The sequence below is a fragment of the Barbus barbus genome (assembly GCF_936440315.1).
Source record: "Barbus barbus genome assembly, chromosome: 20".
NCBI classification, from domain to species: Eukaryota; Metazoa; Chordata; class Actinopteri; order Cypriniformes; family Cyprinidae; genus Barbus; species Barbus barbus.
Genome location: NC_136748.1, coordinates 14,696,561 through 14,709,680, shown reverse-complemented (window position 1 = coordinate 14,709,680; position 13,120 = coordinate 14,696,561). Strand labels below are relative to the sequence as shown.

At 35.8% G+C, this 13,120-nt stretch overlaps 3 protein-coding genes across 5 annotated transcripts; 1 reads left to right on the top strand and 2 right to left on the bottom strand.

Annotated features, from left to right (window-relative positions):
• Positions 1 to 73: 73 nt before the first annotated feature.
• Positions 74 to 4,171, bottom strand: LOC306886165 (pseudouridylate synthase RPUSD2-like). Its single transcript, XM_079443072.1, has 3 exons — positions 3,507 to 4,171; positions 3,127 to 3,423; positions 74 to 2,180 (listed from the first exon to the last, which is right to left on the bottom strand). Exons 1-3 carry the CDS (start codon positions 4,137 to 4,139, stop codon positions 1,359 to 1,361), a joined length of 1,752 nt encoding a protein of 583 aa, XP_079299198.1. The 5' UTR covers positions 4,140 to 4,171; the 3' UTR covers positions 74 to 1,358.
• Positions 4,172 to 4,454: 283 nt separating this feature from the next.
• LOC306886046 (protein-L-isoaspartate(D-aspartate) O-methyltransferase-like) lies at positions 4,455 to 8,204 on the bottom strand. 2 transcript variants are annotated; one of them, XM_079442903.1, is made up of 10 exons: positions 8,142 to 8,204; positions 7,821 to 7,900; positions 7,393 to 7,527; positions 7,182 to 7,286; positions 7,025 to 7,056; positions 6,844 to 6,948; positions 5,994 to 6,114; positions 5,781 to 5,866; positions 5,534 to 5,703; positions 4,455 to 5,433 (listed from the first exon to the last, which is right to left on the bottom strand). In XM_079442903.1, exons 3-10 carry the CDS (start codon positions 7,508 to 7,510, stop codon positions 5,421 to 5,423), a joined length of 750 nt encoding a protein of 249 aa, XP_079299029.1. In that variant the 5' UTR covers positions 7,511 to 7,527; positions 7,821 to 7,900; positions 8,142 to 8,204; the 3' UTR covers positions 4,455 to 5,420. The 2 variants fall into 2 exon arrangements, with proteins under 2 accessions (XP_079299029.1, XP_079299030.1); XM_079442904.1 differs by having other exon boundaries at positions 4,680 to 5,433; positions 8,010 to 8,163.
• A 66-nt stretch (positions 8,205 to 8,270) lies between these two features.
• LOC306885964 (coiled-coil domain-containing protein 32) lies at positions 8,271 to 11,449 on the top strand. Of its 2 annotated transcripts, XM_079442801.1 has the most exons (5): positions 8,271 to 8,419; positions 8,688 to 8,911; positions 8,993 to 9,146; positions 9,742 to 9,843; positions 10,257 to 11,081. In XM_079442801.1, exons 2-4 carry the CDS (start codon positions 8,695 to 8,697, stop codon positions 9,815 to 9,817), a joined length of 447 nt encoding a protein of 148 aa, XP_079298927.1. In that variant the 5' UTR covers positions 8,271 to 8,419; positions 8,688 to 8,694; the 3' UTR covers positions 9,818 to 9,843; positions 10,257 to 11,081. The 2 variants fall into 2 exon arrangements, with proteins under 2 accessions (XP_079298927.1, XP_079298926.1); XM_079442800.1 differs by lacking the exon at positions 9,742 to 9,843 and having other exon boundaries at positions 10,257 to 11,449.
• The last annotated feature ends 1,671 nt before the right edge of the window (positions 11,450 to 13,120 follow it).

The window sequence follows — 13,120 nt, the reverse complement described above, 5'->3', positions numbered from 1 at the left end:
CAAGCCATGAGCTTTTTAACTAATAATTTAGCAAAGGTCACAATCATTATCAATTTCTTTACTGTTTTTTTTTAGACTCAACCAGTTAAGTTCTCCAAACAATTTTCAATTATTATACACTTAAAAAGCACTCAAATAATCCACTCAGTAATTTTACACAATTTATGCCAGGAACACTTGGCATAGATGTGCTTGCTATAACTGTTTTACACATTTTATCGCATGTTATGATAAAATATTTTTTTTTTTTACTTTTCATTAAAGCTGTAAGGAAAGATCAATTTGTTATTGCCAGAGCCATAGAAGTACCTCTTTAAAAAAAAGAAGAAAAAAAAGAATGACTGCCCATCAGTATATAGGCCAATTACAACAATGTTCTTTAATCTGAATGCTTCAGTGTGTGGACATGTTTCACTAATATATCCCAGATTTATGAAAAAACGCAATACTACATTTGAACCCTATACAGGACTGTGAGTGTTACCTCTGTGTTCAGTATGTATTTGAAAGATACGCATCATTTAGAATGCAAAAGATTGTATGTAAAAAGTGGTGTTTTGTGATGTCAATCCTTTATGAAACTGGAATCTTAGCAAATGTCAGTTATATTGCAAAATGTTTTGCTAGAAAGAACATCCTTTTTATATTCAGATTGATTTAATGTTACTTCATTAAGGCCAGCGGATGTGTACTTGACATTGTCAAAGCATCTTAAAAAACAAAGTGCCAAAATGTAAGAATGATTTTGTGCCAAAAAATGTTTTTCCCTAAAATTATGCAGCTATATTATAAAACCTGCTGGTGTGGAACTACTGTTGTTTATAGCCTGTGCGTAAAGTCAGATTTGAAGTTGTCTGAAACTATGATGAAGTTCAATACAAATAAAAATATTTTTAATTTAGTTTATACTGCGATCTATTTCTGACTTTCTTTGGTGGTTTTTAGTTCACAACAGGTTGAAAATGGGGACTTCATTAGACAAATAAAAACCTCAGCTTCATTTATATGCATAACATGGCATTTGCATGGCATTTTAATTAAAATTGTTCTAACACACTATTACTGAAGGGGGAGAAGAAAAGCATATTTAAAAAAAAACATGCATTATTTTCATTCCCACAAAAAAAAATTGCTGTATGTTCATGTCAGATGGTGTCCTTTTCAAATAGAAGGAATTTAAAAAAAAGAAATGCACCGCAGTACTGACTAAGAAATCCTCAACATTTAAATGAAAAGAAATTAAAAAATAATTTTGAATTCAGACTGAATATATTCAGTAAAAGGAGGAAGATTTTTTTTTTAAACCCAATCCTTATATATCAAGTAACAAACGAGGCATGAATAGATCGGAGTTCAGTTTAATCCTGAAGCCAGTCTTTTTTAGCCCAGTCAGGCATTTGGGTGGAGTATTCAAAGTCAGGTCCTTTGTAGCGTACTGCATGTAGGTACATAATCAAGTCCTTCTCCGTTGGGTCAGGTCGCACAATTTTACACTCGCCACATAAATTATCTCTGACAAAAGCATTCGATTTTGCAGTTCTGGAGGCTTCATCTGATACTAAATCCTTTTCTTTATGAGCGCCATTCAGCTCCCCCTCAATCTCAACAGCAGATGTGCTCTTGTGCAGTTCTTGACTACCTTCTGCCTTCACTTCCTCCTGTGTCAAGTTAAAGGAAATGTCATCACACGCAACACCACTCGACTCAGGTGCAGTTATTTGGTCATTGTGTCCTTGAGCACCATCAATACACTCCGTCTTCTGCCCTTGCTTTCCTGAGACCTCTTCATCAGGCAAATCCAACAAGTGCAGACTCTCCTTTGAACGATGCTCTTCTATAAGAGCTTCTAGAAGCTCTTCATCACTCATACCCACTAGCCCTCCTTTGGCTCTGTTTGGACCCCATGCAGAAGACCCATAGATAGGATCATTGAGGATTGGAAAGCCAAGGAACTGAAGATGAACACGAATCTGGTGAGTACGTCCCGTGAGAGGCAGACAGCAGACCACACTAGAGTGCCCGTTATAGCTTAGTCTCTTGAAAACTGTACGGGATTCTTTGCCTTTGGGATCCACCCTACAGAGGCCCACGCGGAAGGACACTACCAGGATGGGTTCCTCACACACAACCTCACTCTCTGGAAACTCCCCTTCCACACGACACACATACTCTTTCTCTAACTGTGAGAAAAAGAAAAGTAGTTAAAATCTGCATAAAATGAAAATTCACCTCATCTATTTTCTAAATACATGTTATAGACCTTTGTCTGACAATTCCTGACTTTTAGAGATTGCATGCACTGTCATTTCTAGCTAATCTTTTAGTATAGAGACCTCCACATGACATGCAGGGGTAAAAAAACGGTTAAATAAATTAATAAAACATGGCCATATATTACGTTGAGGAAGCAGATTCATAATTTGTGGCCACAATATTGCATTTTTCTTCCATTTATTTCATTAATGTTTAAAAATATAGTGAAATGTAACATCAAAATAATACATTAATAATTCACTTTACAAACAGACAAATACATATACATATATATATATATATATATATATATATATATATATATATATATATACAAAAAACTTGAATTCATGTTAAGAATGTTATTTAATTGTAACAAAACACATAATAACTGATATTTAAATGTGAGTTTTAAAAGCAGTGTAATTGCTTTTCTTAACCCATTTTCCAAATGTTTCTCTTTATTCTTTTGCCAAATGCATTTCTATCCATTTTTCAATTAAGTTGAAGGATTTGTACAGTTTACATGGGAACAAGTTTAAGACATGTTTCTTTGATGCACAGGCAAATGTTTTTAAAAGATTTTAGCCCAAAGTCAAAGTTTACATATGTAATATTTATTTGAACTAAATAAAGACATCAATAACCATATAAAACAGATTTGTCTGCAAGGTTACATTTGCATAAGCATAACTGTATTATGAGAAGCATATGCATTTCAAATATAGCAACATTTCTCCACACATTATACTAGTAGTCATGCCTTGTTTTATAGAGGATGTGTCCTACATTCAGTATAAAGTTGTGACTGACAGAATGCAGAATTTTTCAGACTGTGCGCCAAATATGTGTCGTTCAGAAAGTTTGTCTTACCTGTCTTTCACGAATCATAGCATCCAGTTTTTTGGAGACCTCGAGTGTACGAGCAAACAGCAGCACCCCTGAGGTGAGGCGGTCCAGCCGATGTACTGTGTGGAGGCCACGAAGGCCTTTCTCCTTTCCCAGAATGAAAATGACAGTATTGTGACGGTAGCGGCCACAGGGATGCACAGGAAGTGAGGCGGGTTTATCCACCACCACCACTTCACCATCATCCACCAGAACCTCCAAGGGCTTCCCATTCACAGGGGGCTCATGACGATGCACTGTGTTCCTCATAAAGTCATTGTTCTAGACGAGCAAAAGACAAGTACGTTAAACAAACCAGCACGCATAGATTGACAGTCAGTGAGTGTTGTCACATGATGTCTTACCTTTAATATAATATTCAGGTCATCCACTGGTGTTTCATTCAATTTAATACGCCCTTCTTTGACAGCCTTATTGTAGTAATCCAGAGACTCCGCCCGGAATTCACTCTTAAAAACCTCTAGTAGTGTTTTACCAATCCAGCGTCCCTTACAGTAAGTTGTGAAATCAAAATAATAAGGACACACTTTACGAAGACCACCTTCAAAATAGTAGGAGGTTTCCGCAAAATGTTCTCGACTGAAACTCACACCCGGGTTGCGTTTCTGTGGAGGAGGCACGTACCGCTCTCCGGCACGCAGCTGTTTCTTCTGCTTCTTGCGGTCGCCTTGTTTCGCTGCCTCATCTATCTCCTCGTTTTTACGTTTACCACGGTTTGTTCTTCCAGTGCTGTCCGTATCACAGCTGTCTTCTTCACCTGTGGCATCTTTAGTGTCCATGGCGTGCGCTGCAGTGTAGGACTGTTTTTTGGAGAAGTTCAAGTTTATGAAGGACACTTGCGCTGTTCCCAGAGTTTTAACACTCACGTTTGTGTTCCGATACAAGTGTCTCAGAAAACGACTGTTTTCTCTTTTTCCAACGCAAAGTAACGCATTTAAACCTGCTACCTTCCCCTTCACACACGTGAAGCATGCCATCCAGCGGCTCAGAGACAGAACTGCTTCCGTCTTGGGTTGATGACATCATATGACGTCACGTGTTTACGAATGAGCTGTTGTGTGAAGTTTTGTATCTACTTTTATTCTACACACTTTCGGAGAACTAATTACATGCATTACATACGTTTTTGTATAATTTTTTGTTTCTTCCCATTTTTGTATGATTTCTTTCCATTTTTTGTAACTTGATACATTTTTGAGTTATTTTAATGTGCACATTTGCTGAACATTGAACATGTAAATCAATAATAGCTATTGTTGAACATACAAAGTGTTCATTTGCAAAAACAGATAACAAAGAATATATTTTTTTAATTGTGCATTTCAAATAATCTTAATCAAAAAATTACAAAAATGCAGCTAATTAACACAATAAAAACATGATTTTTGCAAATAAACTCTTCACATGTAATCTTTACACAAGTGAATTAATTTTTACCTTTTTCACAAAAAGGACATATTTCTACCTAATAACACTGCCATACCTCTTCACAAGATTCATTCATTTTTCTTTTTTTTCTACATCTTTTAATGCATTTCTATGTATTTATATATATTTCATAATTCTTGAATTTAAGGTACTTTAGAAATCACACATCATAGTATACTGAGCTTTATTCAATAAAAAAAAACAGCACAAGGGCTTACACTATGTTTATATTTAATTGTGTACACAATTAACATTCTACATTTAATGTGTAGATTAATATAAATTTTTTCAGATTAAAATCAAACAAATCAAATTACACAGTCGATTAGACAACAGCAACACTTCAACCCAAATTCTGACTCCATGCACAGACTACAAAAGACAGAGAATAAGTTTTTAAATTTCATTAGCTAAAAGTATTTTTGTTTCCCATTTATTTAAGCCTTAGTAGTGAGACATCGAAATAATTCATCAAAAGGTAGCACGGTAGCAGTCACGTTTCCACATATAACTGCTTCTTGCTGTATAGTATGTTAAAACTGAACACATGGCCACTTATGAAGCTACTGAGATCACAAGCCTTACATATGGAAGTTCTTGCTCACTCAGTTTAAGTATGTGAAGAGACACCTCCTCAGAAAATACAGCATTCGTTTCAGTCCTCTAGCAGTCGCAGCATTTGAACCTCAGTTTTAAGTCAAGAACCTGAATGACCGAGACGAGTATGCTAGGCAGCAGGTGGAGATGGGATGAGAGGCATTCTTTCAGCCCTAAGGGCTTTCTGAACCACAGCACCAGCGCCATCTCCTGCAGGGGCAACCATACTGCAATCAGAGCTCATCACTGGGAAGAGAAACAAATCAACAGCCACACAGTTGTGATGAGCTCCAGTGCAATAGAAATCACTCTGTTCTGCTTTTTTATATAAGGACTGGACGCATACCCTGGCCACTGGCGGAGTTTGTCTGTCAGTGGGACGTAAACCACACCCATCAGCGCTTTTCTGAGGAAAGTACCATCGCTCTGACGGTCATACTGCTCCAGAACTTGGCTTCCACCCTCTGGGCCCACAGGCAAAACAAGTCTCCCACCTGGTTTCAACTGTTCCAGGAGCTGTTGATGCATATGTTTAAATAAGACTACTGCAGGCTATGTGAGCAACAATTAAGTCTAATTCATTATATGCATACTGCTTTAGGGAGTGTAGGAGCTGCTGCTCCAACGTGAATTGCATCATAGGGGGCTTCATCAGGATAACCAAACCGTCCATCACCCACTGCAAGGGGAAAAAAAAACATTTCACAAAAACAAGTTGTCATAAACAGGTCCGATGAGAATGTTTGTGCTTCATTGTACAAGAAAAAAAAACAATAATTATTTAAAAAATTATTTTAATCACTCACCCACTACTTTAATTCGTCCAGAGGCAAGCAATTCTGGATCGTCCGTCTGGACATTTTTCACAGAGGTTTGCACCAGCTCATCTATGTGGTCAATTCCCACTACTTTTCCAGAGGGCCCTACCTGCAGAATAAAATAATTATGTAAATAATTTAAGAATACAAAAAAATGTGATGACAGATGTTTAGATTTTACTGTATATAATTTTGTTATAAAGATTTGTGTCGTCTTATTTGATAAAATTTGAATTATCGTTCATGTTGGTGTAGAATTAGTTTTTTCATTAAGTTTATTATGCTCATCAAGGCTGTGTTTATTTAATCAAAAATACAGAAAAAACAAATTTTGTGAAATATTATTGCAATTTAAAATAAGTTTTCTATTTTAAAATACTTTAAAATATAATTTATTCATGTGAAGCACAGCTGAATTTTCAGCATCATTACTCCAGGCTTCAGTGTCACATGATCCTATAAATAGAAGTTAAAAATAACAGCGATTATTAATTAAAAAAAACAAAAAAAAAACAATTATATATATATAGGAATGCAACGATACCATTTATTCAGAACCGATCCGATCCTGAAAATTCTGAGTATCTGCCGATACCGATCCAATCCGATACCAGCGCAGTTTTTTTAAAATCGATGTAGAATTTCTATACTTCTGTGTGTCTGAGTGTGTTACTCTTTTGTGTGTTAAACACAATCTACTACATATAGATAACGTCATTTTAATGAAAAATAACAAATAAAAAAAATATATAATCATAATCTATGACAAAAATACTATTATAAACTTGGATGTACATCTTTTTTCATGCATGAAATGCTGAAAAAACACAGCACTCACCATTCTGGCAAAGCATGCACTGAGATATCCACTTCCTGAACCCACATCCAAGGCTGAAGCTCCTTCTGTTAACTTGTCACTGAGGACTTCAAGAGCATGTGCATGCTACAGAACAAATCATTCATTATAGTATATTAAATATAACAGTCACACCTATTTCAGAGGTGTTTGTCTGACATACCATATGAGGGGCACTGATTGTAGCCTTGTATCCTTTGTAGAAAACACACACACAAAGACACGGACACACACAATGTGAGTGAAAGATAGCTATGCGTTTTTTTTTCAGTTTTCTTCATATATTCAAATCAATATGCCTGCTGATGTATGAAATTCACCTATGGACTGGGGAGAGTCAGCATAAGGGTGGTCTCTGGAATAAATCCCTCTATCAGTGGCAAGCATGGCATTAAACACTCTGTCACTGCGGATAACTCCATGATCTGTCACAGAAAGACAACATTAAACTCTTTACTACTGAATCTATGTACATTAAATGACATTTGTGTATTGAGATGTACAATAACATCTAAGTATTGTTTTACTAACCTCTTAAGCGGGTGATGAGTTCTATATGTGTTTTGCCACTAGAGATCCATGCCATGGTTCTGGAGAGCAGCAAACCCATAGGGACTGCTACTGCTGCCAGTCTGAGCACGGTCTGCATTGCCTAACAAGCTGAGCCTGCAACAAATGATGTTTGGATTACAACAACTGCCAAGTTATGACAGTCTGTAAAACTCACTCTGTCAAGCTGGTCTTCAGAGTCCCTGAAACCCCTTAAAATCCAGCTAACTCAGCAGCCTTAACAAGCTGGGAGACTAACTAAAAGCAGCAAACCTAAACTAATTTAAGATGTTTTTTTTCCAAAAGTGTTGTAAAAAAAAAAAAAAAAATGACATGCATTTAATTTTGTGTAAACTATACAAAACCAAAGAAGTAACTGAATTTGTGATGCATAATATCTCTGGATCTACCTGTCTTTGGATGTCAAACCACTGATGCATCCAGCATGCGTCCTTGATTCAGGTCAACAAACGTGAGAATCGGACCTAACCTACATTTCACACGCCGAACACCACATAGACAGTGAAATAACAAAATATTAGTATATACACAACAAACTGGGCTTTAAAGATGTTGTACATAGTTTTTTAAAGCACAACCATAAATATCCCTGAGCAACATGCAGCGTCGCGTGTACAAATTTGCATAATACTGTTTTAAAATGGTAACAGAGACTAAATGGGTGTATATGAATAACAAGTACATAACTGTCAAGACAACAAAAACCTTACTCGTAAATTTCGACCCGATGTCAACGTGCTGAAGAAGTAAACGGAAGTAGCGTTTCCAAACATATCTCGACGACCAATCACAATCACGGAATTATTGATGGACATGGGTAACGGCCAATCAAATTCGGTGGGTAATCCCTGCCGGTTACGTGCCCCTCAGCAGCAGTGAAGGCAAAGCAAGACAGAAGGATGGGTTTTACATGCTAATTCTTGTATTTCCACCCTTTTTTTATATTTTCTTTTAGGTCTGAGGTGTATTGAGAACATTATACTTTAAGGTAAGCACTGCAATGTTAATTTTTTGACTGATCATTTTCTACTAACGTTACATTATATGAGGTCGCTTGAGACCTAGTTATGTCAACAAACATTAAGACTTTTGATAACGTTACCTTCTTATGTAAACGACGAGTAATAATGGATCGCTGTTAAAATTTAGCAATAGAAACCTGACATTTAATTTTTAAACCGTGAATGTTCATATCCCATGTGTTTACAACACGCATGTCGCTGATTCTTCATTAAAATGAATGCTTTAATTACTAGAAACGTGATGATTGACGACTTTGAAACCAATGCGGTCCGATCTAGTGGAGATCTGTGGTCTGAGATCTGCTCCAGTCTGCCAGAGCCTCAGGAACCGGATGGTGGACAGTTTACAGACTCATTTGAGCCTTCCTCTCCAGGAAACCCTCAAACCGACTCTCCCAGAGCCTCTTTCTGCCCCTGGGAACCAATGGCTGACTCTGAAGTTTACATTGCCAGTTTAGGTACAGGAAATTACATTTGATAAGCATGTTATTTAATACGACTGTTGATTTGGTTTCTAAGAGCATGTTATGTTGCTACAGAAAATCGATTGAAGAGGATAAAGGGACAATCAAACGAAGTAACATCAAGGGAAATGCTCTGTTCCTTGTCCCAGGCTAAAAAGGAATGCTGGGATAGATTCCTTCATGATGCCCAAACCTCCGAATTGTTCCAGGAAGGGAACTTTGATCAGAGGTAAGAATGAGATCTGTTGCTCTCAGGGATCTTGAACTATTCAGTCTCACTTATGTCTGCAAATTGGATAATTGTCTACACATATGATAAAAATGCAACATTTAATAAATGTTGTTCTTTTTAACTTTCTATTCATCAAATAATCATGATTAGATTTATCCCTAAAATATTAAGGAGCACATTGATGACAAGAAATGGTTTCAACATTGATGATGATCGTAGTAAGAAATGTTTCTTGAGCAGCAAATCAGCATATAAGAATGATTTCTAAAAGATCTTGTGACACTGAAGACTGGATTAATGATGCTGAAAAATTCAGCTTTGCAATCACAGGAATAAATTCCAATTTAAAATGTATTCAAATAGAAAACACTTATTTTAAATTATAATATTTCACAATATTACTGTATTTTTGATCAAATAAATAGAGCCTTAAACATAAGTCTTAAAAAAAAATATATATATATATATATAGTGTTATATATAACATTAATGAATGTAACAGTGTCTTTCATTGAGAAAATAAAATAAATAGGGTCATTAATGGAATAATTTTGTGATGTTGGCTCTTACTTTGCATTTTTATACTTTTTAGGAGCATTCTACCCACACCAGAGTGTTCCAGCATATATATATTTTCTACAATTTCTCACTGGAATGGTCTACTTTAGATTACACAGTAACGTGTCAGAGGAAGGTCAGGACTCAGACTTGGCCAATCTAAAATACTTAATTTATTCTGCTTGAGCTACGCTGTTGTTGACTTACTCTTGGATTGCGTCTGTGACCCAACATTACCCATAGCAAGTGTGCAAAATATGCTTGCAGCTGCTTAGCCAGATAAGAAGCCCACCCTGGTGAGAGTAGCGAATGGTGATACCTTACCAACTTGTAGATGGTCCTGAGGTCCTCTGAAGTTGCAATATTTTAATTAGAATATTGAGATTTTTTTCATTAATTAGGCTATTATTCAGAGCTCTAGGTAATTATAAAAGATTAATTTCTCTGTGCTGATGATTAAAAAAAAAAGGCATTTATTTCTGTGGTTAAATGAATCTTTAATCAGCTCTTTGGTTTGTGTGTAATTAGTTGGTCTTGTCTATCCTGCAGTGCTTTGGAGCAGTTCAAGCGGTGGCTGTCGCCTGAAAGGGTGGCCATCAACGCAGAAGAGCTGGAGTACCTTCTCTTGCCCACACAGAACAGTGAGGCTCCTGCCAACTCAACCCAAATTGACAAGCCATGTGAGGAGGAAGAGTGCCCGAGCCCAGAAAAATAACCATCTCACAGCAATAACTGACCAGCAGTGTTAGGGGTATTAAGAGTATGAGGTCTTGTTGTGGAGTATTGCGATCCATTTACTGGGATCATTTGATTCACAGATTTCTATTAAGTTGTCTTTGGTTGTGCATGTCTCTCAATCTGGTTTCAATTCCAGATTCATTATTGTATCCTCATATTTGTAGGACTGAAAGAAATACATGAATTAAAAAAATTCAATCTTTCTTTGAGAAATTTTATTTGCCAAGTAACATGCTCTGCAAAAGCAGAAATCTGATTTGTTGAAAGAAGTACAAGCATGAAAACTTGACTACATTTTATCATGCAACATTCCACGTTATCAAATGCATTTTTATTATTTACTATTGAATTTAAATAGATTTTTTTTGTGCTATTTACTCATTTCCTGTAGTATTGTTTATACACTAATCCAAACACACACAAACATTACATTTACAAATGCATTATTTCATGCATATTTGTATGAATTGAAAATCTGTCATTTGTCCCCTGAATTCAAATGTGAAGGTCAGTGGACTGGATGGCCACTAAACATTAGTAGAGAATGTTAGGTGTAATATGCCTATTGTCTCTAAACATGTTTGTAATTGTACACTTTTTATTCAGAAAGGATAATAAAAACTATGAAGGAGCCATAATGAGATTCTTGTGTGACCTTTGTAGTGATGCATGTACTGATATTTTTGCCCAGCAGTAACCAATAGATGTCACTATTGTTGAATATGGATGAGGCAGCACTCCAGGGCGTTCCTGTCATTATACTGTTCAAGCATCATTTCTTTGTTTCACAGTTGGTCAATTTTTTTATTATTATTATTTATCAAATCTTATTCTTATTATGCATGTAAAATTGTTCATTTTTATTGCATGAGTGCTTTATTTACTTTGACATTTTATTCAAATTTGTTTTGTGCTTCCAGTTCCTCCTCAACATCATACGTACAATATATTGATCAAGCTCAGTAGTTTATGTTGCCTTACAGCTCATGATACATCATCGAACCAAAAGAAAGAAAGAAAACAGGTCAACTTCTAGTTTAAGTGACTCATTAATTTACGTATTCTTACTTTACAAATACAAAGAATATTTAAATAATACGAAACTATGCCTAATTAAAAAGCATGTTGGACATTATAGGAGCGTTTGACGACCAAATATTCTATATTTTCACGTTTTTATTTGATTTTAAATGGTACTTTATTGAATTAATGCCTAGTTAAATTATTTATTTCATTTTTTTCTTATTTTATTTAATGCAATTAGTTTTATTTGATTACATTTAATCGTTGAGCCGATGGGTAGGTGTGTGAAATCATGATGGAACAATGCAATAGTTTTCTAGCATTATATAAGAAGGCTGGTCGTTACTGAAGGTGCCTCACACTTGTGCGCATTGACGTGTCGGGGAACTCTCCAGACATCTGTGCGCGTCTGGAGGCGATCTTCGCGCTCAATGTTCACGGGTTTTGATCGTTTTGAGGAGGAAATTTACACGGGTTGTATTTACTCTGTGAAGAAGTCTTACCTGAGTCCTTAAACTAAGTGTTCTTGGATCATGCAGAAGTGATCAAAAGGATAAAGGTGGGCAAAATGTTTTAGTTTAAACTGAAATAATGCTGTGTGTGTTGAAAAATGTTTAAATTGGCACGCTAATTGAATTGCACAGAACGATATTAAATAAACGATGATACAATACATTTTTAAGATGTAGAAAATTAATTAGCCTAGTAGAATCAATAGGTGTCTCTAAATGTAAACATATACAGACAGTCGTATCTTTATTGTAAAAATATTTAACTCGGAAACATGCATTTAATGGATATTATATTTATCAATCATCATAATTTCATACATCGAAAAGAGTTTTTCGTCCTCTAAACTCCTCATTTATCATCAGAGGAAAGTAAGTCAGGTTTAGCTCTCATTACAGTATTGGATTGAATCTGTCTTTTAGGTTTGTGGGGACTGTTAAATGACCTCTAGTGCTGAGGAGAGTAGGATCTGAGCAATGTAACTGCTGTCTTCTTCATTTAGATTTGAGCTGTGCTGCTGTTCATACAGCAAAATGTTCAGAACAGATCATATTGTAGTCTATTTGAGACTTTCTGTCTCACAATGTTCTCTGCTTGTTCAGAGTGGCCATAACTGTTCATTAATAATGGAGATCCACTTAGACTGGTAATATGAATGCCTTTGGTGAACTAATCAACGCAGGCCATTTCTCTTTTTGTTCTTTGTGTTTGTTTATTGAGATGTTTCATTAGACCTGTCCATAGATTATATGCTTTAATATTAACATTCCCAGTATGGGGCATGTTGTCACAACTGAAACTGACATTAAATCACGTTAATGGCTTTCCATGCATTTCATTTATTAAATTTGCTGAAAATAAATAGTTTCAACAGCAGATTCTTTTTTTTTTTCATTCCATTCATCCTTTACAGTGAAAACATGTAAGTCTGAGCAGCTAACATCTTGTCAGGGTCCTCTAAAAGATAGAAGCCAAAATGTCTTCTGAAGTAGTTCAGTCTAAACCAATTTCAGCCTTAACCTTTTTGTCCACAAGTACATACAAGTGGCTGTTCATGGAATTTTATCTCAGAGAAAAAGTGGTTCCTCAGTACACCTAATGCATTGTAGCTTTCAGAAAGTGAAGACTTAAGCGTTTTGCTA

Excerpts from the sequence above, each read along its gene's own strand:
- LOC306886165 (XM_079443072.1), bottom strand. The coding sequence starts at position 4,139 with ATGGCATGCTTCACGTGTGTGAAGGGGAAGGTAGCAGGTTTAAATGCG. Across the intron at positions 3,424-3,506 it reads ACCTGAATATTATATTAAAG|AACAATGACTTTATGAGGAA; the intron begins GTAAGACATCAT and ends TTGCTCGTCTAG. Across the intron at positions 2,181-3,126 it reads CTATGATTCGTGAAAGACAG|TTAGAGAAAGAGTATGTGTG; the intron begins GTAAGACAAACT and ends TTTTTCTCACAG.
- LOC306885964 (XM_079442800.1), top strand. The coding sequence starts at position 8,695 with ATGATTGACGACTTTGAAACCAATGCGGTCCGATCTAGTGGAGATCTG. Across the intron at positions 8,912-8,992 it reads AGTTTACATTGCCAGTTTAG|AAAATCGATTGAAGAGGATA; the intron begins GTACAGGAAATT and ends ATGTTGCTACAG. Across the intron at positions 9,147-10,256 it reads GAAGGGAACTTTGATCAGAG|TGCTTTGGAGCAGTTCAAGC; the intron begins GTAAGAATGAGA and ends TCTATCCTGCAG.
- LOC306886046 (XM_079442903.1), bottom strand. The coding sequence starts at position 7,510 with ATGCAGACCGTGCTCAGACTGGCAGCAGTAGCAGTCCCTATGGGTTTG. Across the intron at positions 6,115-6,843 it reads GTGCATGCTTTGCCAGAATG|GTAGGGCCCTCTGGAAAAGT; the intron begins GTGAGTGCTGTG and ends TTTATTCTGCAG. Across the intron at positions 5,704-5,780 it reads CTCCTACACTCCCTAAAGCA|CTCCTGGAACAGTTGAAACC; the intron begins GTATGCATATAA and ends ATGCATCAACAG.